General features: G+C 32.0%; 1 protein-coding gene across 4 annotated transcripts in view; it reads right to left on the reverse strand.

Moving 5' to 3' along the window:
- Unc-76 (fasciculation and elongation protein Unc-76) overlaps positions 1 to 27,430 on the reverse strand; it is a 495,633-nt gene that overhangs the window by 447,152 nt on the left and 21,051 nt on the right. For all 4 annotated transcript variants that reach the window (XM_089597745.1, XM_089597731.1, XM_089597722.1 and 1 more), the window contains one exon: positions 4,801 to 4,913. In XM_089597745.1, coding sequence (XP_089453871.1) covers positions 4,801 to 4,903 — 103 coding nt within the window. In that variant the 5' untranslated portion in view covers positions 4,904 to 4,913. The remainder of the gene's footprint in view (positions 1 to 4,800; positions 4,914 to 27,430) is intronic.

Genomic DNA, 27,430 nt, shown 5'->3' on the forward strand with positions numbered 1-27,430 from the left:
AATAAAATACAGACGACTACTCAAGATTGACTATGGCATACCCAGTGAAGACAAAATGCGAAGCAGGACGTTGTTTGGACAATTTTGTGACAAGCGCACGAAACCTGTTAGGTTTTGATGCAAAGATATGCTATCTTCGAACCGATCAAGGCACGGAGTTTACAGGAGGCCAAACGGTAGAAGTTCTCCAGAGGTTGGGAGCAGAACTTCAGTTGGCCTGTCCAGACACTCCTCAGCATAATGGAGTTTCGGAACGAGTTAATCGTACCTTGCAAAACAAGGTGCGAGCCTACATGTACGACTCCGGGCTCAGGGAGAACATGTGGGACTTAGCCCTGGGTAGTGCAGTATATGCCTACAATCGGACACCTCACAGGTCTAATGATATGATAGCCCCTTTAGGAAAGTTTGCGCCCAATCTGAAGATAGACATAACCCAAATCAGAAGATTTGGCTGCGTCGCTTTTATCAAGATACAAAGGAATACTGGAACCAAATTCGGTCCACAAGGGATACGAGTGGTGCTGATTGGTTATACTCCCACTGGCTATTCTTTCTTAAGACCTGAAGATGGAAAAATTTATGAGAGTCGAGATGTAAAATTCCAAGAAAGACTGGTGTTCAGAGATATCTGGGGAAAGGACAAAATAGCAAACTGGGGAAACCACAAGACAGATATTAAACAAGATGAATGGTTCGTTAAGTTTGATAAGGTTAGCCCTAAAGAGTCATTGGAAACGGAGGGAGAACCAATAGTCAAGAGAAAGCGCGGTCGGCCCAAGAAAGTTGAAGATCTTGATCGAGAAAGCTCTAAGCAACTCGCTAGAATAAATGATACCAGTTTTGCAGGAGCCATCGACACAAACAAGTTGAATAAATTGCTCCAATCGAAGGGCGATGTTGACTGTTTAATCGCAGAAGTCGAAGATGAAATGTCACATGCCCTGATTGCTGGACTGAACAAAGATCCCGCAAACTACAAAGAAGCTGTCGCATCTCCGGATCGCGATAAATGGCTCAGAGCAATTGATGAAGAACTGGAATCAATGCGGAAAAACCAAGTGTGGAAACTTGTAGAAAGACCAACCGTGAACGCTGAAGGTGGCAAGCCCAACATCATCGACTCTAGGTGGGTCTTGAAGAAAAAGATAGATAAAGATGAAAACACGAAGTTCAAAGCGAGGTTGGTGATTCATGGTTTCAAAGATAGGAACAAGTACGATCTGCAAGAAACTTATGCCCCGGTGACTGGTTTGGCCCTGGTAAGATCAGTAATATCAATAATAAATAGATACAATCTGGAGACTTGCCAACTTGATGTCAAGACAGCTTTCTTAAATGGATCTATCAAAGAAGAGATATATATGGAAATTCCTGAAGGCCTGCTTGATGGTGATAGTCTCAAGAAAGCTAAGGTTTGTAAATTGGAGAAAGCCTTTTATGGACTTAAGATCAGCCCAAAAAAAAAGGAATGGGCGGTTTCACGAGACTGCATCTAAATTGGGACTACGGTCACATACGAGAGAGCCCTGTCTATACACATGGAGAGAAGCCGATAACTTTCTAGTCCTGATCCTATACGTGGATGATATGATGATAGCCAGCAATTGTGCAGGCAAAATGAATGAAATTAAGACGGGTCTGCAATCTGAGTTTGAGATGTCAGATCTTGGCGAGGTTGGCACATTTCTAGGCATCAAAGTGAAAAGAGATAGAAAACTCAACACAATTTCACTGACACAAACATCATACATAGATAAAATGTTAGAGAAATTTGGATTCAACGAGTCAAAACCCCAAAGAACACCAATGGTGACAAATCAAGTTTTGAATCGACAAAGAAAAGATAGAGAAGATTCTGAAGATGCTGGAGAGTTAAGCACGATAACGAGAGTAAATGTGCCGTACAGAGAAGCAGTCGGTAGTCTGCTGTATTTAGCCAACACAATTAGACCAGACATTTCATACTCGGTGAATGTACTGAGTAGACATCAAATCAGCCCAACTGAAGATGATTGGAAAATGGTCAAACGAGTAGTTAGATATTTACGACACACAAGGACTCTAGGATTAACTTACAGAGGCCGTAAAGATGGATTAGAAGCCTATTCAGATGCGAGTTTGGCAGATTGTAAAGACTCAATAACAACAGGCGGATATCTCCTAAGGCTGTATGGGGATACAGTTGCTTGGAAAACAAGAAAGCAGAATTATGTTGCTATTTCAACCTGCGAAGCAGAATATGTGGCAATGTGCGACGGAAGTCAAGAATTGATTATATTGGAACACTCTATAAGTATTATATTGTCTCGCACCTTGTTGCCCGCGGATTTGTGGTGTGACAACAAAGCTGCCGGAGCAAGTGCTAAGATAGATGGTGGCAAAAGGCTGAGACACATGACCGAGATAAAGGCTCACTACGTTAAAGAATGTGTATCCAGAGGAAAAATAATTGTTAAATGGATTCCATCCAAGGAACAACTAGCAGATATATTTACAAAACCCCTGCCATTTGAACTGCATGAAAGACTAACGAAACAAATTTTGAATGTTAATTAGCATAAAATGCATGATAATTAAATTTTGATTTGAGATAGTAAAACTAGTAAATTAATAATAGAAAGACAATGATGGTAGACATGCTGATTAATGTATTTTCTGTGTATGTTTTAGCTCGTCGGAATCAACCACAATGAGTGATCCAGAAGCCCACGTGCTCCGCATCATTGGCTGATCAAAAACCCATATATATTTAGTGTTTACGTTAAAATATATCCCTTTTTTTCATTTTTTTTAATAAATTCAGATACGAACGGGAGGGAGTGTTAGATGTATTGTTGGCGCTCGTAACTGAATTATTACGCATGCGCAACAGCAAGAAGACGAGACGCTGTGACGCTGCACTTCAGCGTCTAGTAACTTCGGTTTTCGTTCACTCTCGCGCAGTCAGCCAGTCTGTACACACACGCATTCTCTGTCTTCGCTTTTCTTTTACCTTTTCTGTTCGTTTATTCATTGTACTCAAGATAGTAAAGTGTAAAGATAGTCAAACCTCAAGATAGTATAAATAAACGTTTTTAAGTTTAATTCGATATTTGCACTGTGTTTTATTCGCCAAGTCACCCGCCTAATCCCATACTGCTAACAATCTGATCACTTGAATTCACCAAGGGCTGTAGTTTATACATATTTACCAAGTAACACTATATAAATTCGCTGTTGGTAATGTCGGTTACTTTCCTACACTACGAAAACGCATTTATCTTACTGTTACGGTTTAAAAGCCGCGATCCAAGAATTATTATGAGTTTTTAAGAGACATTTAGCTTCCAAATTTATAAACTGATTTTATACTTAAAAATTAAAGTTTAAACACTGCTTTATTTGATCGTATCTTTTATTTTTGGCATATCATCCACGAAACATTAGTAAACTGAGGAAATAAGTTACCACGATGCGGTAGTTGACTGTTTGTCATACTCTTACCCCAATAATATTGACATATAATCCCTCAATAATACTCAAGATTTTTTTTACGCGTGGGGACTACTTTTTATGTAAATAGATTATAATCTTGTCTGGTTCTTTAACAGTTCCATGAAAATTAAAATTTTTTGTTGAACACTAATAATAGTGTGTTATAGAAAGATATATAATCTCAACATTAACAAAATAAAATGTTTTAAACATTAATAAATAAAAAGCGCATGAAGTGACAGAAGATTCAAAAATTCAAAAAAAAGAATTGCAACGAGAGCAAATGTCATGACCAACATTTCACACAAAACGGAAGCCTTTTGGTTACTAGTATAAACATAAAATGGAGGTTTTACATCAGTATAAGCGGTTGAGTGTGCCCCCGTTGTTTGATAACATGTAACGATTAGCAACTGTATATGAGGTAAATACACTTTGAATCACTAATTTTTTAAATTAGTTACACCAATACAAAAGATTTTTTAAATAAACCATGAAAAAAACATTATGAATGTGCTAAACTCGTGATCAGGTGATTATGATATGTTGGAATTTTAGATAATAGACTTAATCGTGTATTAATGGTAGTAGATAGAGAGAGAGAGAAAACGAGAGAACATTCTTCCCACCTGTAGTATAATGCGTCTCTCTCTTTATGAAATTTCGCATGTTCTATCAGGTCGACAAAATTTTTCATTCTCTCCACATCCATGATATAACTTCACGAACATATACAGTAAACACTCCGACTCCATCAAAGCAGGCTTCTATCCAGCTGATGGAGGTTTGTTTTAACAAAATAAGGTGCTACACAACACCAGGCGTTATTGCAACAACTACTTACATTTTAGTTAGTTAACTTACACTTTACTGAGACTGCTATAACGTACAATATTTACTGAATTTTTTTTGTAAAACACGCAAACTGTATTAATAGACAGTTTGGCACTGCTGCGGTTAAAAAATGATTTAAAACTCATTTGAGATCCTTACATTGACTATTAACTATATCATGTCGATGCAATGGACAAATTAGGTCTGTCTAACGTAAGCGAATTAAACGGGTAAGTTATACCATGGAAAATTTTTCACTACGTACTATGTCAACACACTTTTATAAAATGACGATAATCTTAATAACTTTTAGTGCATGGTCTTTCCATTTTTTGCTCAACTACAAGCATTTAAACATATTATATTCATGAAGCTATACGTATTAAGTATTAAAAACTATAGATTAAAGTTCTTATATTGGTAATATGGTGCTTTCATTGATCAGAATGACTTTGTCAAAAATTGTAGACGACACATAATAATATATACCTGAAAAAATATTGATGCTTCTTATAGTAGATTCATCTTCTTCAAAACAAGCCAAGGGTGCTTCGAATTTTAGTTCTGCAAATTTTGTTGCCATATCTTTCATGTTTACCTACCTGAAAAATACAAAATAATGTTATATGTTAAAGCAAATTATTTTAGCAAAGAATATTTCATAAATATCTTATCTCAAGTTCTTGATAAAATAATTTTTTTATGACAACGATCATGAAAATAGTTTAAAGAATTTATTATGAAGTTCATTAATAATTCATTCATAAAATACATAAAACTATATAACGCGCTTTGAGATAATGATCGTGTTAAACAGACATTTACCAGTTATTTCAAAAATGGTTTGCAATAAAACTTTTTCAAAATTATACTCTAGATTTGCATACTTTAATGACCGTAGATACATTTTCAGTTATATCTATAAAATTTTCTAAAATAATGATGAATCCTAAAAAATTCGTCTTATTCTAATACACTTACATATTTTTTTTACTATCTTTCTTGTTTCTGACTCATTTTCTAATTTTTTTTGAACTAGTTATTTCTGTACATTTCGTATATTCTGATACTACTTTGTTACAGTAATTGCAAAATATTCCTTTATTTCATCTCAACATCAAGTAAAGTTAGGCTTTGACAACTAACAGACTGTATGAGTGCCTCGACTCACGAACGTGTCAATTAGGATCGTTTACATCAACATTTACATCACCCACTACTTACAAACACACACACACAAATATTTTTATAATTTCATCGTTTAATTAATTACTTTCGAAGCGAAGCTTTTTTTGCACAGTTCTTAGGCTAGTTGGAAACTGGCAAAAAGTAACAGATTCAAAACGGCCGATATACTTCCCCCACTCTGCTCAGTTACCGCATTAGCGAAACATGTACTTAAATACATATTTATAACTACTGGTGCTACTGTTTATGCTGCTGCTGCTACTCAAGTATTTAAAGTCAGTCGTACGAGCTCGGAATCAGTCAAGTTTTGCCATCTCAAAAACCTATCTTCGACTTCAAGTACTACAACGTCATGTATTATACTTGTGTAGCTGCATTTTCCATGTACATAGTTTACATTATGTGTTTGTGTAAAGTGCAGCTCCAAATTAAATTGAATGCTCAAGTAAATTTAATGTATATATTTAAATTTCTTATTAAAAACGGAGTACAGTGTTATGTACTAATAATAGAGTTCATGTAAAACTCATTAAGGTAGTTCTATCGGTTACAAAATTAAAAATGAGAAATTGATGAAAATTTATTTACAAATAAGTAAAATCACGAAAATGGCGCTGTCAAAATCTGAAGGCTCGAAAGTTCCTAAGAGCCAAGTAATTATTATTTATATTAAGTTAATTTTTACATGTAGGCTTGTGGGCTGTCGTCTTTTGAGCACTTCTATAGCATTTATCTCATCTATTAACAATAAATATTTAATAATAATTTTACTAATGATAAAAAAGTATTTAATGATCGTATTTAACTTTATTGAACATCTTTAAGGTACTAAAGAGAAAAGAAATTACTTAATAAGTGTGGTAAAAACTAGAAAAGGTTATGTTTTTACAGGAGAGCGAGAAAAACAGACGACATACCAAACTATAAAGAGCGTCGCATGGACTATAGCGAGAAATTGAACCTCCTTAAGTTTCCTCTAAATTAAAGAATGGTAATCAAATATTTAGAAAAAATGCAGCCACCAAGTTTTGAACTCGAACCTTCCAGGTGATAGCTTGCAGCTCTACCACTGAGCTACAGGGTATCTCAAGTATTCGAGCAATCCTGTTCTATTTAAAAAAGAGTTAAATTTACTTTACCTTATTTCAACTAATACTTACTCACAATTTATATTTCCTTTATCTTCGTATAGATTTCTCAAAAGTAAGAATTAAACGTAATCCAGCATTAATAATATTTACTATTCACTAAATTACGTTCATCACCCATTGTAATAAAAAAAAAGGTTACGATACAAGACCTATACTAAAAGTATCCTCAAAGAGTTCACTAAGAACTTATTTTATGCCATAGAGTTGCCACATCCCCGATAGAAAAATTTGCACTTTTGTAAATAAGTATTTTACATGTATCAGGTTTAGTTTTCAAACAAGAAAGCCTCCTATTATAATTTATGTGGTCAAAATATTATTATCAGCAAAGGGGTCCAATGATAGTCTTGTTGTATTGATGTATCTAAATGCTCATAGCACAGCAGTGAAATATTTACTTTTGATCGCAGAGGTTGTGGAATCAATTCCCTGAGTCTCATTTTTTTTTGTGTTACAACATTTATGCTTAAATATTTTTTAACGTAGTTTAAGTATGATAACTAATCGAACTAATAAATTCCAAATTTTTAACTGATAAGAAATATAAATGTACACATTAATGCTAAATTATAATACAAATATCTTTGTAGCAACTTTGCGAATTAGTAATGCTTGAAAAATCCATACATTCACTGTTCTTGGGTAAAAAATCGATTAAATAGCGTTCGAAAGAGTAAATTCTAAAACTAAACTATGTTTTTTTGTTTTTTAACTTTGTGATAGCTCACGATTTTTAAGTATTGGAGCATTGATAAATATTAAGGGAATAATTTTTACATAAATTTTATAACAAAAAACTTGATTTATCTTATAAATATTAATAACAATCTTCTATTCTTGCACAGGTCTTTTATTCCTAATAAAAGTTTAAACCCACAGAATTCAAATGTTAAGAAACTAAGAAACATAAATAACCTCTTTCAAGCTTGTGAAAAAACGCGAAGTGCGATAAAATAAACTTATTAATTAATAAATAAGTCACACTATTTATTAAACCAGGAATTCAAACATTTACTTGAAAAAAAATTGTCTTCTTAGTGCTCGCAGTCAATGAAATTGGAATAGATGCATGTATTTAAATTGTATACATTAATAATTTTGTATGGTAATTTGATGTATTGTTCATTGAGTAAGCACTGATATGAGTCACCTAGTTATTTTGTATTTTTCTATGTGATAACTAAAATGGAGGTAAGAAGCCCAACTATTGTAGCATTTTGTATAATGAGTAAACTTACTTTAGACTAATAAGCACAAGCGATAATTAGCCCAACCTTTCTCAGTTTCGTATAATAATTTAATTATATGTATTGCAAGTGAGCTCGAGAGATGAGGAGCCCAAATATTTTTAACTTTGATTCGACGATTTAATCAATTCTTAGAAATCTTCCACTTTAATTGCTTATCTTCACAAGCTCTAAGTTGCTTGGTGTTTTTTATTACCTTTAATTGATTTAACTTAGAATAAAACTTGTATTCTTAGGTGGAAAAAAAAATGCAAATCCTCTAAACTGATCGTATATAGAATTAAAAAACGTTTAAGTTACTAATAGCCGACACTTGTCCACCTAAAAAATGATTCACTTATCGTACGAAGTTAAAAAGCAGTTGGGATACTTATCACCAGCGCTCACTTACCTCAGAATTCATATAAGTAGTTAGATCTAAGTAATAGTAAGGTTAATTATGGCTAGCGCTTACTCATAATATAATTGTATCACACAAATTAAAAAAAAAAAAGTTACTTATAGCCCAATCTTACTCAATTACTGATCAATTAAATTGTTATTCAAGGTAATAAAAAATCAGTTGGCTACTTATTACTGGCGCTTGTTTAACTAAGAATCAACTTTATTATCATACAAAAGTAGGAAATATTTTGGCTATTTATTTTTGGCACCTATTAGCTTGAAATTGCACATCATGCGCATCTTCAACTAGGAGGCAGATAGCTACACGGGATTTGCACGATAATTTGTCGCTAATTTGTAGCTGGAAGATCAGCCTATTGCCGATTTTGTTGCGGATCACGAAACAAGCGGCAAACTCGCGCAAACACAATTTCTCCCGATGAGCATATCAAGGTAGATGGTCGCACATGCGTGTCTCCGACTAAGGGACGAATAGCTCCAGGGGTATTTCAGCGATGATTTGTCGCTCATTTATCACTAAAAGATCAGCCTGTTGCCAATTTTGTTGCCGATCTTGAAAAGAGCAGTAACGCGGTTTCTGCCGATCAGCATATCGAGCTAGCTGGCAACACATGCGTATCTCCAACTAAGAGGCCGATAGCTCCATGGGATTTGCGCAATACTTTGTCGCTAATTTGTAGCTGAAAGATTAGCCTATTGCTGATTTTATTGCTAATCTTAAAACTAGTAAAAACGCGATTTCTGAAAAATCGGCATATGAAGCTGGCTGGCCACATGTGCGTAACTCCGACTAGAAGGCAGATAACTCCACTGAATTTGCGATATAATTTGTCACTAATTTGTAGCTGGAAGATTAGCCTATTGCCGATTTTGTTGCCGATCTTGAGTAGAGTGAGAACGCAATTTCTGTCTATCGGCATATCAAGCTAGCTGGCCACACGTGCGTATCTCCCATTTAGAGGCAGTTATCGAGACGATGCTGATAATAGAATTTGGCCCATTTTTTCGTGAAAAAAACAGCCAAAAATCGTATCTGAGTTAGAATGCAGATATAGGTCCACAGGTTTTTTACTGCTCACAACGATGCGGTCAAGTACGTTTCTAGTTAATGCTGTAATATAGCTGTGATATTAAACATATGGATACCTATTTTACAAACTAGCACCGCTTAGAATTTTCCATTTGTATTAACTTAGGAAAAAAGTGTGTGTGCGCAAGTAGCTTGTGTAATTATGCGTGTGTGTGGGTACAATAAGTGTGTGTGAGTGTGTGCGTGTGTGTGTGTGTGTGTGTGTGTGTTTAGTAAAAGTAACTTGTGCGAACTTTACGGGCTTTTAGGTTATATACTAATATCATGGTAAAATCATGCGGTCATCCGGACAATTCCTATTGTTCTCATAGTAACCCTTTCGTAAAGAAATTGTCAGATAACTCACTATTCATGAATATATGTATGTATATGTATATATGTGTTTCTATATTATATACTTATCACGGTGAAACATTCCACACAACTCCCCACAGATCCCCATTGACCTTCTGCCACCTCCACCACCCCTCACAAAGTAAGGTAAAAACCCTTTATTTTCTCCCTTACTTTAACACATCGCAGTTTATGCCAACACCCTCCACAGACCCCCCAAATATTGGTCGGGACCCCTGATCACCCCACACTACTTTTATGGAACCTGACAGGGATCACACCGTCTTTCTCGGACCTTGATGTGTATACAGACGAGTCCGTGTGGTCGTATTAATCTTTTATTTTTAATCTACTTCATTATTAAATTACTTTAAAACAAAACTTTCTTATCGATATGATTTATTTCTTCGTCAAGAAGTAATTAAAAGTCATAATTGACTTACAGAAAACTGATTGACTTACAGATCGTTGCGCAAAACATTGTTATGATTATATATTAAATGACATAGTTAACTGTAACACTATTAAATTAATTGTGTGGGGCACTTCAAGCAACGTTCCTCCATATGAAATTATTTATCTTGGTAGCTAAAAGATTATTTATTTACTAATGTTTTACTTAAAGTCTTTTAATACAAATGTCATTTAATTTATGATAAAAAATATGTCAAATGTATTTTTGTACTGTAAAAATGCTCATTAGTTGAGAATGTTAACTAATAAAAACATGTTACTTTTCCTAGAACAAAATTTTTTTTCATCTATTTTTCCACACTGTTTAGAAGAAAAATTGATGGACTTAATACATACGAATAATTGTTAAGCATTTTATTCATACAACTAAGAGTACGATCAAAAACCAATTCATATTAATTGTTTTTCAATCGATTTTTAAGTTCTTGGTGCACTTAGCATTTTTTTGTTAGCATTTATGATAAACTATGTGTAAAATATAAGTTTTTATGTGTATGTATTATGTAATTTTTTACAGTGTTAATAATACCTCTTCATACATCAACTGAAGTTATATTTAGTACATTAATAATACAAACCGTTGGAGATTCGCATCAAGATGACTTATTTTAAAAGTCAACTTATAAAGCTCTATCAAACCACGAAAACTATGGTCTATTTCTATTCTGTTTCAAATTAATGTTGAAATCGGTACAACAAATAAACACAATATACATTTATTGGATGTTTTATTAGGTAATAAGTTTTATTTATATATTCAAGAATATAAAAATCATGTTATTATCGTTTGATATAGTATTACTTACTATCGAAAATGCTTTTCCAAAATATATTTACAACATCTAAAATGTTTTCTCTATCGATTTTAACAAGAATGTTTTTTATCTTTTTGCATCTCGGGATTTGTGCGATAAATTGTCGCTAATTTGTTGCTGGAAGATCAGCCTATTGCCGATTTTGTCGCCAATCTTGAGTAGAGCGAGAAGGCGATCTCTGCCTATCGCCATATCAAGCTAGCTGGCCACACGTGCGTATCTCTGACTAGGTGGCAGATAGCTCCAGGGGATTGCGCGATAACTTGTCTCTAAAACATCAATCTATTTTCGATTTTGTTGCCGATCATAAAACGAGCGAAAACACAATTTTTGCTAATCAGCAAAACAATTTGAAAAAAAAAACATGTACATAAAAACGAAAACTAAAGAGCTCAACTTAAAATTATTTTTATAATATGATTTTTGAAACTTTTTTATTAATGCCAACAACGCTGTTGAAAAAAATTCAAGAAAATTAATTTAAGGATAGAAATATTTAACAACAAATAATTTAAATTAAAAAAAAAAAAATTAAAACAATTGGTGATGTTACACACAAGAGTATCATTTTCTTTTTAGAGATTTTAATATTGTTTGTATAAATATTAAAATATTTTTAAAATTGTGTTACATCGCAATAAGCCAATATTAAGATAAGTATACCTATGATTTCCATACGATAATTTTTCAGCCATCTACGTGATAAAGTAACATAATATAAAAAATTTCTGATTGTAGAAATTGATCGATTTAATTTGTAATTTAGTTAAAATCAAGATTGTTTTTCCAAACTGTATTTTAATGGCAATAAAGATGCGTTACCTGCATTTAAAGTTATTTTTGATTTATACTTCCATTTTTCTTTTAAACTTTGTATCCAATCTTCTTTAATTGCATGTGAATCTTAAAATTTGTTTTTAAATAATTTTTTACATACATGTTCATCTTTAAAATTACATATTTAAATCGGATCTGCAACAAATTTAAGAATTTCAGTGGGGGGGGGGTGGCACGCGGACCGTAACTCAATTCACTAGTATGTACAGAGGAGTATTGAGAATTTGTGTGTGTGTATGCGTGCGCACGTGTGTAATGTATATAGGCTTCGCCCCCTGCGCAATTCGTGCACCAACCCCCCAAAAAATGTTTAAAACTTGAAAATTCAATGGCTACATGTGATTCAAATTTAATATCTACAAAATGATGGACTTTTTAGATAAAGAATATATAGTCACACATTTTGTTTGCTTTTCTCAATGATTCTTCTAATATTCCAATGTACTTATATATACAACATTTAGTTTCGTATCACAATATTTTGTTATATGAAAAATACAACTAATATTTGGAATTAAAGTATTCAGAGATGGAAATTTTATTATAAAGGCTTTTTGTAAAAGAAAGATTGACATATCTGTATAATCGTATAAATTAAAACATTTATTAATCAATATTTAATATTATTATTACATAGCACCGATATGGTATTTAGCACCAAAAATGAAAGTATTAAATTTTTATGATAATGAAATCGCCGTTTGAAAATATACGACGATTTTTGTAACTATAAAATTTCTCGTACGAAATTAAAAGCGTTCCTGTTCTTTAATTCTGTAAAATTAATTTTTCCACCAAAATTAAAAATTTAAAAGATACTGTCAAAGTTATAATATGTTTAAAAAATGTTATAATGTGAGCATTTAAATTTTTTTTTTTATGTAAGAACTTTAAAGTTCAGTGTTTTAATAAACTTCAACAAACAAATGATAAAATTGTTAACGGTTCAAAAATTTTTTGCCATACAATATTGTCTATGTTTTCCAAGTTCTTTAAATCATTTTGTATAAATGTATTCTCAAGATTTTTACATCTTGATACCAATACGTATAGTTGACCATGAGAAAATAAAGTTCTTTTGTAGTAAAATCCTAATCTATCAAAACTATGACCTGATGATTTCCTAATTATCATAGAAAAAGCTAGGACTATTAAAAACATTCACTACCTTCATATTTTGCATAACCTATACTGTAATAAGTATAATCTTCTTCTTTAGTAAAATTAAAAATTTTATTATTTAAAATGTACGAAAGTTCATTATGAGCTCTTAGAATTACTTTGTGTGGGCGGCTATTTATACCATCTCTATGAATTTGTTCCCAAACATCATCAGTTTTCCATCGCTGTGGAATCTCGAAAGATTTTATTGTTTATTTCTAATCCCTATTAACAATAATAACACTTGATAGTTTCACTAATTATTGAAATTTTACACTCATGCTTTATCACCGTAAGTATGTATCTCAAATCTCCTCCTAAAGAAAAGTTTTTCACTAAATAGAATATTTTTATCACATGAATCTTCAAAAGCTGTATCTACTATTTCCAAAACTCTTTTAGGGATCATTAAAGCTTCGTCCCAAAAAGTTACATTTACTTTTCGTAATTTTTTTTTATTAGCTCCGAATTCAAAGAAACTACTTTCAATGTTTTTCTAATCTAATAATAATTAAAATGTTCTATAACTTGTCATTCCTCTAGGTAATTAAATTAGAGCAGTTCCTGTCCGAGTCATAGGTGTAACCTTTTTCTTTCTAAACAAAAGATAAAAAATCAATGTCTTGTATGAAAATGTTTTAACAAAACCTCCTGGACTATTAATAAAATATAATTTTGTAACACTGTCAAGTTATTATTATATTTAAAATTATTTTTTGATTATTATTTAGGGTGACAAGTAAATCCTTACAATTTGTTACTAAATCAATTACAGGTTTATTATCCTCAATATTCTAAGATTGTACTGTTTTATTTGGTTCTGGTGATCCATAATCTTTACATGATGTTGTTTCAAATTTGAAGATTTTATTTAAATGTAATAAAGCATTATTTCATTTATCGTCTTTTAAATATTGGATGAAAGTTTTTGGAGTGATTTCAAAATAGACTTACCACAAACGTCTCTAGATATTAAAAAACATGCAAAAAATTTTTTTCAGTTGATATGGCAGCCTAACGTTACAAGCTTCTTTAAATATTTTATATATTCGAGAGTTGTGTTTAACTTTACCTAAAGCAGTAGCAATACCTCTATACATACTGTAATATATGTTATCAACTGTTTTCAAACTTTCGAAAGATTTAGCTTTACTTACCCGATTTAAAATTAATTTAAAAAAGAACGCTTAGAGTTCTTAGGTGACACTATATTTGGTCACCCTATTGTTAAATTACGTCTATTACTCTTCTAACCCACGTGTTTACCGTCAAATTGAAACAGTAATATTCTGGAATATTTCTGTATTTAATTTTTTTGTGAAACTGTTTACTTTATTTTATTAAAACCAAGCCATTAATGCTGTTTCAGAGTTTTATATAGCTTTAAACGTATTATTTTCTTGAAAAACTATGTTTCGTTTATTTTCAACATGTACTGCTAAATTAAATATAAAATAACTACGTCCTCACAGAGGGAGCTGCTGCAATCGCCATGCTGCTTCCATGGGGCTTGAATAGCGGCCATCTATATAATCTGATATATCATCAAAAATTTCTGTATCGTCTTTTTTACCACTTGTATTTGTTTTCGTTATTTAACGTAATGCTTCATCTTCTCATTTATAAATATAACTAAGCAACAATAATATAAGAATAAGGTAATCCTCTTTTTTTTTCAACTTAATCAATAACTTTTCCAAAAGTATTGTACTTAGTTGTATCGTCTCAAAATAATTTTAATTTTGTATGAATAATTTAACAGTTACATTCGGTATATCATTCAGAGTTGTACCTTTAAGAAATTCTATTCCAATTTGCTTTATTTGTTGTACATACGTAGTACCACCAACGTACATAGAAGTTAAAATCAAATGAAGTGTCTATTCACAACGAAATTAGCGAAAATAACGATATTTCCAACTTTAGTACTTTAAAAATTTTTAGAGTTATTTGAGGCACTACGCATTATGTAATCTATTAAGCCTTGATGACATTTAATCCTTAGAATTTTTTTGTTATTGTTAAAAAAACTTGTTCTATTGCTTTTTATCAAAATATATGTATGCAAAAAAAATTAATGCATTAATCTTCCAGCATAAAGTATGGGACTAAAAAGTTTTACTATTTGATCGATAAGTAATTCGATATAAGAAGTATTAAAGCAACGTTAGATTTTCTGCCTTTGTTAAAAAATTTTTTCTATCACATGTACTATATCCAACATTTCCTACTGAAAATAATAAAGAAAATACCATTGGATCGACATGCTATGTTCAGCATACAATATCAATAATGCAACCTATCAAAAAATTGATAAATCGGATTATAATATTTAACTAAATTTTTCAGTAGAAATGATAAACAATATTTGTTAAGGCTTGCCACCTCATAAACTTGAATTTAAAGAACGTACAATAGTAATGAAAATTCGAAATTCACGTATATTAGAAGGCTTATGTAACGGTGCACAATGGAAAATTACCGAATTGTTGAGGTATAACGCAAAGGCGAAATGGTTAGGGGAAAAAAAATTGGTAATAAGAATTTTTTTACAAAGATTACGTTACATGCCGGAAATACGTCATCATTACCTTTCATTTTAAGTAGGAAAAGATTCCCATTAGATGGAGCATTTTCTATGACTATAAACAAGTCTTCAGATCACATTTTTGATGATGTAGGATTATGCTTGCAAAAACCTTTATTTCTCATGATCAATTGTACGTGGCTTTCTCAAAGTGCAAAAATAAAAAGAGAATTTTTGTTGAAATCGATAAAGAAAACATTTTAGATGTTGTAAATTTATTTTGGAAAAGCATTTTCGATAGTAAGTAATACTATATCAAACGATAACAACATGATTTTGATATTCTTGTATGTATAAACAAAGCTTATTACCTAATAATACATCCAATAAATGTATATTGTGTTTATCTGTGGTACCGATTTCAACATTAATTTGAAACAGAATAGAAATAGACCATAGTTTTCGTGGTTTGATAGAGCTTTATAAGTTGACTTTTAAAATAAGTCATCTTAATACGAATCTTTAACGGTTTGTATTATTAATAAACTAAATACAGCTTCAGTTCATGTATGAATAGGTATTATTAACACTAAAAAAAAAAACATAACACATACACATAAAAACTTATATTTTACACATAGTTTATCACACATTCTAACAAAAAAATGCTTAGCACACCAAGAACTTTACACTTAAGAATCGATTGAAAAACAATTAATATCAATTGATTTTTGATCGTACTCTTAGTTGTATGAATGAAATGCTTAATAATTATTCGTATGTATTAAATCCATCAATTTTTCTTCTGAGCGGTGTGGAAAAATGGATGAAAAAAAATTTTGTTGTAGGAAAAGTAACATGTTTTTATTAGTTAAAATTCTCAACTAATGAGCATTTTTACGAAACAAAAATGTATTTGACATATTTTTTATAATAAATTAAATAACATATTTGTTAAAAAAATTTAAGTAAAACATTAGTAAATAAATAATCTTTTAACTACCAAGATAAATAATTTTATATGGAGGAACGTTGCTGGAAATGCCCCACCCAGTTAACTAAATAGTGTAACAGTTAACTATGTAATTTAATATATAATCATAACAATGCTTTGCGCAACAATTTTCTGTAAGTCAATTATGACTTTAAATTACTTCTTGACGAAGAGATAAATCGTATCGATAAGAAAGTTTTGCCTTAAAGTAATTAAATAATGAAGCAAATTAAAAATAAATGATAAATATGTATACTACACGGACACGTCTGTATACACATCAAGGTCCGAGAAAGACGGTGTGATCCCTGTCAGGTTCCATAAAAGTAGTGTGTGGGGCCACCGGGGGTCCCGACCAATATTTGGGGGGTCTGTGGAGGGTCTCGGTATAAACTGCAATGTGTCATTGTAAGGGAGGAAATAAAGGGTTTTTATCTTATTTTGTGAGGGGTAGTGGGGTAAGGTAAATGGCGAGAGGTAAATAGGGATCTGTCAGGAGTTGTGTCGAATGTCTTACCGAGATAAGTATATAATATAGGAACATATGAATATATATATACTAGTGGGGCTTGGCATCCTGCGCGCTTAACGCGTCAACCTTCTACTTTTCTAACTTACAAGGAGAGTTTTTATATTTTATCTGTTAGTGGGGAGAAGTTGGTGCCCCGAATTTCGTGAGGAAGAAGAGTTTTTGATCTACATCATTAAGCATTAGTTACATATTAATCAATAAATTTCCACACCACTCAGAAGGTACTATCGTGGTACGTTGAGAGTTTTTGTTAAAACTTTTGGTTATATTTAGAGAAAAAAGGTATACATAATTTTTTTATTGATTAAATTCTAAACAAAAAAAAGTTTTAATTACTTTGATTACATAAAAATTATTTAAATTTTATACAACTTATACTTTATATTAGTTTTGTTACTATTTCGCATCATATATTTTATTAATTGATGTAAGTCGTTAGAAAAAATTTTTTATTTTTAGATTCAATGACAAATATGAAATCAAATTCTTCACAGTATTTCACAATGTTATTTGAAAAAGTCGTTTATCCTTTGTAGTATTAATATTTAATTTTAAATTAAACAAAATATTTCAAAAACTTTTAAAAATGAACAATATAAAAGTTAGCGTAAAAAGGGATGAAAATTGTTTATTCAGAACTTATTCTTATTTTCTGTATAGTGACGAAGATTTCCACATAAGAGCTCGTTCTTTAGTAATCGCTAATGTTGTAAATAAATGGCAAAATTATTACAAATTTATAGTAGGGAACGATTATTATTAAAATGTAAAAAGTCGTGATAAATATATTAACGTAATGTCAAAAAATAAGACTTATGGTACAAGTATTAAAATTCGAAGCTTCTCAGATTTATTTAATGTTCACGTTATAGTTAATTTCTCGAACGACGATATTTAAACATATGGAAATTAAAATAGTAATCTTAAACTAACAATTAATCTTAAAAAAAAAACTATAATAAAAAATATTTCTATTGGTCGATTGTATTTGTATCTCCAAAAGATCATAAAAGATTTTTTTTTAAACTTGTATTAAATAAAGTAACTCGTTCAACATCGTTCAAAGACATTAGAACATGTAAAGAAATAACTTATGAAACTTTTAAAGATACTGCAGTTGCAATGAGTTTAATAGACAACGATGAAAAAATCGATGATATTTTTAAAGAAGCAATTGCTGTTATGTTTCCATATCAATTAAGACAATTTTTTGCTTGGTTTTTAGATTCAGAAAACGTTCAAGGTAATAAAATATGGAATAAATACAAAGAATTCTTTACGAAGGGTTTGCCCAATAATAAAGATAATTCAGCTCTTTTACATATTAACCAAATTTTAGAATCATGAGATAAATCATCTGGATGCTTTAATTTACCTACACCAAAAAAAAGAAGAGTAAAAAAGAAGATATAGATGATTAAATACGTTTCAGTAAAAAAATGTTTAACTCAATGTATAAAAGTTTGAATAATGACTAGAAAAATATATTTCATAATATTTGCGAAAAAAATAATATTTTCTTTATAGATGGTCCTGGAGGGTCAGGAAAGACTTATTTATATAAAACGTTAATCAATTTTTTTATTTCTCAAAATAAAAAAATCATATCAATGGCATAGAGTGGCATAGTATCAATTTTGCTTCCGAAGGGGATGACTAGTCATAGAACTTTTAGAATTCCTTTAGATCTTAATGATATAGAGAGTGCATTTTCAGAATTCGAGTCAGATAAAAAAAAATTTAAAAAAGTTTATCTGATTATTTAGAATGAGGCTTTAATGATTATAAAAAAAGCATTTAAAATTGTAGATATAACGTTATGAGACTCATGTAATACTGAAAAATATTTTGGAAATAAATTAATTATTTTAGGAGGTGATTTTCGTCAGATTTTCCCAGTCATAAGAAACAGTAATAGAAAAATTATACTTGAACAAACTATTAAATCTTCATTTTTATGGAACTCATTCTAAATTTTAAAATTAGAAATCTATATTTGTTCCAACGATAAATAATTTTCAAAATTATTATTAAAAATTCGGAAAGGGTAAATAAAAAATTTTAACATTTCTATAAATTGGATCTCAAATGATGAATGTTATCAAATATTTTTTAATATCTACAATCGTTCGATGAACAGGGTTATACTTACATCGCATATCGAGAACACTTATTTGAATAATAAAATTCTTAAAAAATTAACTGGAGGAATTAAAATTTATTATAGTATAGATAACGCAACTTATAAAGGGGTCGATGAATCTGACGATAATATTTATTTAAATTTTCCGGTGGAAATGTTGAGCAATATTCGTGAAGGATTATCACCTCATGAACTAAATCTAAAAATTGGTACAATAGTGATGTTACTGAGAAATTTAAGTATATCAGATGGACTCTGTAATGGAAAACGTTTACGAATCACAAAATTATTACGGTATGTAGATGTAGAAGAAGAAATAATAACTGGAGAAAAAATTGGAAATAGAGTCTTCATTCCAAGAATAACTTTCGACACAGAAAACTCCTCAACATTTCTGTTTATTTTGTATCGTAAACAATTTCTAATCGTTGTGGCATTTGCTATGACAATAAACACATCCCAAGGTCAAAATTTCAATAACGTAGGTTTTTATTGAAAAAAACACTTATTTTCTTATGGTCAATTATATGGGGCTTTATCAAGATGCAAAGATAGAAATAATTTATTTATTCAAGTAGAAAGGGAAAAAAATACAGAAATAGAAAATATTGTTAGGAAAGATATTTTTACATAATTTATTGACTTTACCTAATAATGTTTATAGATAAACCGGCAATATTTATGGTAATGAATTGAAAGTCACTTATTAATGATTCATCATTTAACAAGAATACATGACATGATGTATGAAAAATGGTGTGGTGGGCTTGTGGGGGGGGGGGCTAAGGGGCGTCTGTGGAGGGACAGGCAAAATTGTGTGGGGGGCTGTTGGGGTCCGCAGGAGATCTAAGGAAAAAGTGAGAAAATGTCAAATCAGCGATAAAAACGGTCAAATTTCAGCTTACTTGTGGGGGGGGGTATGTGGGGGAGGATATAAGGAATGCCTCACACATATAACTGTGTAATATAGGGTATATATATATGTATATATATACATATATTTATGAATGGTGAATTATGCTGACAATTTCTTTACGAAAAGGTTATTATAAGAACAAAATAGGAATTGTCTGGACGCCCACATGATATCACCATGATATTAGTGTATAACCTAAAAGCTTGTAAAGTTCGCACAAGTTACTTTTACTAAACACACACCTACACACACACACACACGTATAATTACACAAGCTACATGAGCACACACACTTTATTCCTAAGTTAATGCAAATGGGAAATTCTAAGCGGTGCTAGTTTTTAAAATAGGTATCCATATGTTTAATATCACAGCTATATTACAGCATTGACTAGAAACGTACTTGACCGCATCGTCGTGAACAGTAAAAAACCCGTAGACCCATATCTGCATTCTAACTAAAGATACGATATTTGGCTGTTTTTTTGAGCAAAAAAAGGGCCAAATTCTAGTATCAACATCGTCTCGATATCTGTCACCTAGTCAGAGATCCTTACGTGTGGCCAGCTAGCTTGATATACTAATTTGTAGAAATCGCATTTTTGCTCGTTTCAAGATCGGCAATAAAATCAGCAATAGGCTGATCTTTCAGCGAAAAATTATCACGCAAATCCCATGGAGCTATCTGCCTCCTAGTCAAAGATACATACGTGTGGCCAGCTAGCTCCATATGCCGATCGGCAGAAATCGCGTTATTGCTCTTATTACGATCGGCAACAAAATTAGCAATAGGCTACTCTTTTAGCGACAAATTAGCGACAAATTATCGCGCAAATCCCGTGGAGCTACCTGCCTTCTAGTTGAACGTATGCATGTGTGGTCAGCTAGCTTGATATCAAGCTAACGTTTTTATTGTTATTAAAAAAGGGGAATGAGCGACAAAATTGGTTTTGACGTAACAAATTAGCAACAAATTAGCGACAAATTGTAGATTTTATGCCTAGTCCGGTATGAGGTTTTAGCTAGCTAGTTTGATACACCTTAATTTATACACTCTACGCACCACTTTTTTTTCATTTAATCTTGCAACAAAAAGTAATCTCATCGAAAATTTAACTGAAAATAACGAAAGAAATAAGACTATTTACTAAAAATAACAATAGCAACAGGCAAACGTGTACTAATGTTAATTTTATCTATATCTGTACATTTTCTGGTAATTTTAGTTGCAGTCAACAAGGTCAATGCATATCTGCACATTCATTGTGGTGTACTTGGACTCATGCTGAATGCGCTGTTATCTCTGTTCTTGTTTCTCGTGTGCATTGATGAGGTTTGAGTGATTGATCTTTCACTAAACAAACTATCAGTTATAAGTAACAATCACCATCACAATAAACTAAGGGACTGTGGATGATCTTGAAAAGGGAGTCCAAGAGCTTTATGCCAAACAAAAAATAGCTTTAGCCACACTTGATCGGGCCATTACATTTGTAGAAGTATTACAGGTAAAACATCGTTTAATACCTATTCTACAGAATTAAATGACCAGTTTGGAATTGCTTGTGTCAGAACGTTATAGTAAAATTTGTGAATTCAATCTATGTACAAAATTGCTTAGGAAAAGGTCATAAAGTTAAAGACTGTCCGAATCTTCGAAGGTGTAGGCATTGTGAGCAGAAGCACTTTACTTTTTTGCATGATAATCATGGTAATTTGAGTCATTCAAATAATCAATATCCAGTGTCAAACGGTCAAAATGAGCCTATTCTACTTAATATATAGACTTATATTTAAATTCTTCAATCCTTGGGTGCCTTTCAAGTTATGTTAGCAACTGCTATGGTGTATATCTAGTAGAGATAATGATCGAATTCTGGTTCGTGCATTGCTTGATCAGGGTTCAACGTAATCTGTTGTTTCAGAAGGGCTGGCTGAGTTTTTGGGAGGTCAAGTGATTGGCGTTGATGTTTTCATGAGTGGTATTGAGGGTGTGTCTGCTGGGTTGGCGCGGAGTGCCATTGAGATTATTATTTGAACTAAAAAAAATCGGGTAGTAAGCCAAACACAAGCTTTAGTTTTGCCGTGAATCATTTCATATGTACACACTCCTAGACTAAATTGGAATCACTTAGCTCATCTGAAGGGTTTAAGGCTTGTTGATGATTTGTCAAGTAGTGATGGAATTCAAATGCTCATTGGAGCTGATTTTTATGGATATTTACTCTTAAAATAAATTAAAAAAGGAAGGCCAACTGAACTGGTTGCTCAGCAAACGGTCTTTGGGTGGGTCTTTTTTGGGCCATGTATGAAGGTTAACAGTTTAACCGATTTGACAGTTTCGCTTCATCATGTGACATCCGATCACGATGTAAATGTATTAATGAAAAAATTTCGGGAAATTGTAAGTGTTCCTTTGCCTTCACTGGACGGTAAGCAATGTGAGGCTTATTTTTTGGAGACCTATACTCGTTCTCCTGAAGGACGATATATAGTGCACCTTCCATTCAAAACCAACAGTGTTGATTAGTTGGGTCAATCTCATTCGCTGGCCGAATGTTTACTCAGACGGATTGAATGTCGTTCGTCAAATCACGTCGAGCATAGGCTAATGTATTCTGAATTTATGCACGAATATGAATCGTTGAATCACATGACACCTGTAAGTGCTTTGGATCAGGCATCCAATCAAATTGTATTTTTGCCGCATCACCTTATTATTAGAGATAATAGTAAAACAACAAAACTCAGAGTTGTTTTTGACACGTCATCTAAAACAACATCTGGATATTCGTTAAATGATTGCATGTTGGCAGGTCTTAAACTTCAGTCTAAACTGTTTCTAATACTGTTGCAGTAGAGACCTTCCCCGTTGGTTTTAGGTGCTGACATCACGAAGATGTATGGATAAATATTAGTTCATGTTCAGGACAGAAATTTCCAACGTTTATCATGGCGTCATGCTACTGACAGTTTTGTCATAGATTGCCAGTTAAATACAGTAACTTATGATAGCAGATCTGCTTCGTTTCTGGCATTGAGGGTGAACCAGCAACTTATAGCTGATGAAAGAGACAGGCTTCCTTTACCTGTTCCAGTTTTGTCTCACGACACATTTGTCGATGATTTTTTGTTTGGAGCTCATAGTCGTAAGGAAGCTTTAGAGGTGAGGGATCAGATTATACAGCTTTTAAGCTGGATAAAATTGGAATTACTTAAGTGGACTAGTAATAACCTAAGTCTTTCATTGAAGGCTGATTTCGACAGACACGAGTTGGATTGGAGTTTCGGAACATCGACTCATAGAGGAGTTAGTGTGTTGGGGGTTCGATGGAGCCCGGTGTCTGATAATTTTTCGTTCCCGGTCAATCTAGAAGTTCCATCCATTTTAACAAAGTGCAGAGTTTTATCAGTGTTATCGAGACTGTTTGATTCGTTGGGTTGGATTTCTCCAGTCATCATAAAGGGTAAGATCCTCATGCAGGAGTTATGGTTGTTTAAAGTTAATTGGGATCAGCCATTACCAACTCTGATTTTAAGTAAATGGAAAAAGTATTTTCATACATTAATGAGATTGTCTCGTGTATTAGTCCTGCGATGGAATTTCTATGAGCCAAAAAATCTTTCGAATGAGTTGCATGGATTCACCGATCCTTCTAGTGACGCTTATGGAGCAATAAAATACCATTAAAGTATTAATGTATCAAATGAGATTAACGTATCATTAATGAAAAGGACGACCAAAGTGGCGCCGTTAAAAAAAACGTCTATGCGTCGGCTTGAGCTCCAAGCAGCCTTATTACTTGATAGGTTGTTTAGAGTTGTGCGTAGTGCACGAGCATTCGAACTTATTAATTTTAAGTGTTGGTCCGATTCAAGTGTTGTATTGGTGTGGTTGAGGAGACATGCATCTTATTGGAAGCTATTTGTGTCGAATAGAGTTGCTGAGATACATGAATTATTTCCTGGTCCTGAGTGGAGGCACGTTTCTACCGAGTCTAACCCTGCTGATCTAGCTTCTCGCGGTTGTGATTTGGATATAATAGTTGGAAATCAATTATGGTGGGAAGGACCGTCTTGGTTGATTGGGTCATCATTGCATTGGCCTAATCTCTTTCCGGGACCTCCCGCAGATGTCTGCATGGAAGCTAGTGTTGCAGTTCATCAGGTTACTATCGAGCCTAGTCATTATTTAAAAGCAATAGTTAATAAGTTTTTTTCATGGATTAAAGCTATTAGAGTCACCCTCTATGTAGTTCGTTTTCAATTAAATTTACAAGTTAAGTTTAAACAAAGATTATCACGGTCCCATTCACATACTGAAATGTTAACAGGACAATTGTTTGCAATTGAATTTTCTAACGTAATGTATTCACATGTTCTAATTAAATATTTTAATATTAAGAATATAATTTTTCAAAATTAATCAGTCGTAAGATAAATTTTTTTTTTATTTGAAGATATTCAATAAAACTTAACAGTTGTCATAAAAATGATACCTACGTATAAAAATACAATATAATTTTATTTTTCAATCTACTTCAGGTTAGATAGCGTCAAAAATTTTTTTTCAAACAAGATTTTATACTTCCACATTATGATCTCGTCCTATTGAAAGATAAATTCCATTTTCATTTTTGGATCTTGAAAATGCGACGTATAATTGACTATGAGAAAACAGTGGTTTTCTTAAATATAATCCAATATTATTAAAACTTTGACCTTGAGATTTATTTTTAATTGTAAAAACACTAAGACTAAAGAAAATTGTCGATATGTAGAAGAAGAAACAGCGATTTGTTGGAGGCGAATGTGAGAAACAAATACGACACAGTATTATATTTTTTCTATTGATGTACATTTGGCGACGTTTCGCTGGCTGGTGTGCCAGCCTCATCAGGTTAAAGCTAAAAATACAAAAACGCACTTTTGTGAGAAACACCCAAACGATGTTACACGTACGAAGGTCGACAACAAAGATTACCTGCTTTAAACGAATATTAAAATTGACATAAATTTGCATGTATGATACATTTTAGATTTATTTAGTTGTTTCGAGAACCACACGTTTATTCGTCGGCGAACAAGTATAAACTGTCGATCGAGCTGTATGAATCGGCCCGGAGAAAGACAAGCACGAAAAAGAGAAACCGAGTAGGAAAGGAAGGTAATGAACTTGCGCTACAGGTGTTTAAGTTTCTTCAATATCGGAAAGTATGTACGGTTGAGCAAACATGTATCTTCCTGTTTATTAATACTATGTTTATTATGCTTTATGTTTAACATCTCAGAGATCAGCCTTTTATCGTAGTTAGATTCTCTGTCTAAAATTTTTATATTGTCCTAATCAAACGTGTGACTATATTAAGTTGGTGAAAATGAGCTACTAATTCTATGTTTTTTTTATTTTTGTGTTCGTTAGTCCGAAGTTTTAAGGCTCGTTTTGTTTCCCCCGTATAAGAAGCTGGACATCCTGAATATTTACAATTGAATCTGTAGATGAAGTTGGTTTTTTCCCATTTCTCGGTCTTATCTTTCTTAATTTTACAATTTGGTTTAGTTTTTTGTTAATAAAAGGATAAGTAAGAATATTGTAGTCTTTCAATAGTGTCGATATCTTTTTGTAGCTGTTTTTTGCATATGGTGTACCTATTTTACCATAAGGTATTGTAGGTGTTGAAACGTTTTTATTTTTTGTTTTTCGGATGTATTTTTGTTTGTCCAATCTACGTTTTATGTTTTTATTAATAAACTCTATGTGATAGTCATTCTGTAATAGTAAATTTTTAACTTTTGTGATATTTGCCTTGTGAAAGTCTCTACTCGATAGTATTACAACTCGATCTAATAAATTAAAAATTATGTTTCTTTTTAAGCCTATTAGATGATCTGAAAAGTAATTTAGCATTCGTCCGGAAGAGGTAGATTTTTAGAACCAATCAAATTTAAGATGGTTGTTTTTTCTAATAATGGTTAAATCTTAAAAGTTGATTTTTGCGTCTATTTCTATTTCATGTGTAAATTTTAACGAGTGATGATATGAGTTAAAAATATTTAGTACAGAATCTATATAATCTTTTTTTATACAGAGTATTACATCGTCGACATAGCGGAAGTAGAAAGCAGGACTGTGATTAAATTGTTCTTTTAATGAATTTAAACAATCAGTTTCGAAATGATCCATTACAAGATTGGCAAATAAGGGAGAAATTGGAGAACCAATGGGCGTACCGAAGATTTGTTTATAAAAATAATTATTAAATGAGAAAAAATTACTGTCGAATAACAATTGTGTGCATTCCCTAATTTTTTCTATGGGTATTTTTGAGTTCTGTAAGATGGTACAAGTTCTTCTGTCTATACTTTTGAGTACAAGGTCAACGGAGATATTAGTGAATAAGGAGCTGACGTCCAATGAAACTAATTTATATTTGTGGCCAACTAAAATATTTTTTAGTTTTTTTTTTTAAGTTCGAGGCTGTTGTTGACTTGATATGTTGGTGTTGTTATACAATTTTTTAATTCTTTATGGATTATTTTTGCGAGGAAATATGTAGGACTATTAATGAGAGAAACAATTAGACGTAATGGAACGTTTTCTTTATGAATCTTCGGAAGCCCATAACATTTGGCTACTGTTGTGTCTGTGAGGGTTAAGGCATTGTTATGATATGTCTTGGAAAGAAAGTCGTTAGTATTTAAATCTTTTAAAATAGGGCTTGTTCTCTTTTGTAGAGAAATTAGCGAATTCTTCGAAATCAATTTGTATGTATTGTTATCAGAGAGGAGATTTCACATTTTTGTAAAATTATCGGATTTTGTGAGTTGAACTCTGGGCTGTCGTCTTTTTAAGCGCTTCTATTGCAGTTACCTCGCTTATTAACAATGAACTTCAAAAAAAAATTTTATGAATGATAAGAAAATATCTTACGATCGTATTTAATTTTACTGGACATCTCGAGGGTCCTTGTGAGAGCAGAAATGAATTTATAAGCAAGGTAAAAACTACAACAGGTTACGTTGTCACAGGAGAGCAAGAAAGACAGATGATATACCAAACTATAGAGAGTGTCGCATGGACAATTTTGAGGGATGGAACCTCCTTAACTCATTTAAACCGTAATGAATTCTAAAAATTTTTGGAGTAAAATATGGATCTCCTAATATACACATTATTTATGGGTAATTTGGGACTCATAACGTAAAGTTCGTAATCTGTATCAAATAAGTTAACCGTTACAGATATTTACTATGCAGCTACTTCTTCTAATTTAATTGTATGATCACAATTTATTTCTCTGCCGTT

Source organism: Copidosoma floridanum, unplaced genomic scaffold, assembly GCF_036245765.1.
Source record: "Copidosoma floridanum isolate Cflo_tuat_1 unplaced genomic scaffold, Cflo_Japanese_pri ptg000004l, whole genome shotgun sequence".
Classification (NCBI taxonomy): domain Eukaryota; kingdom Metazoa; phylum Arthropoda; class Insecta; order Hymenoptera; family Encyrtidae; genus Copidosoma; species Copidosoma floridanum.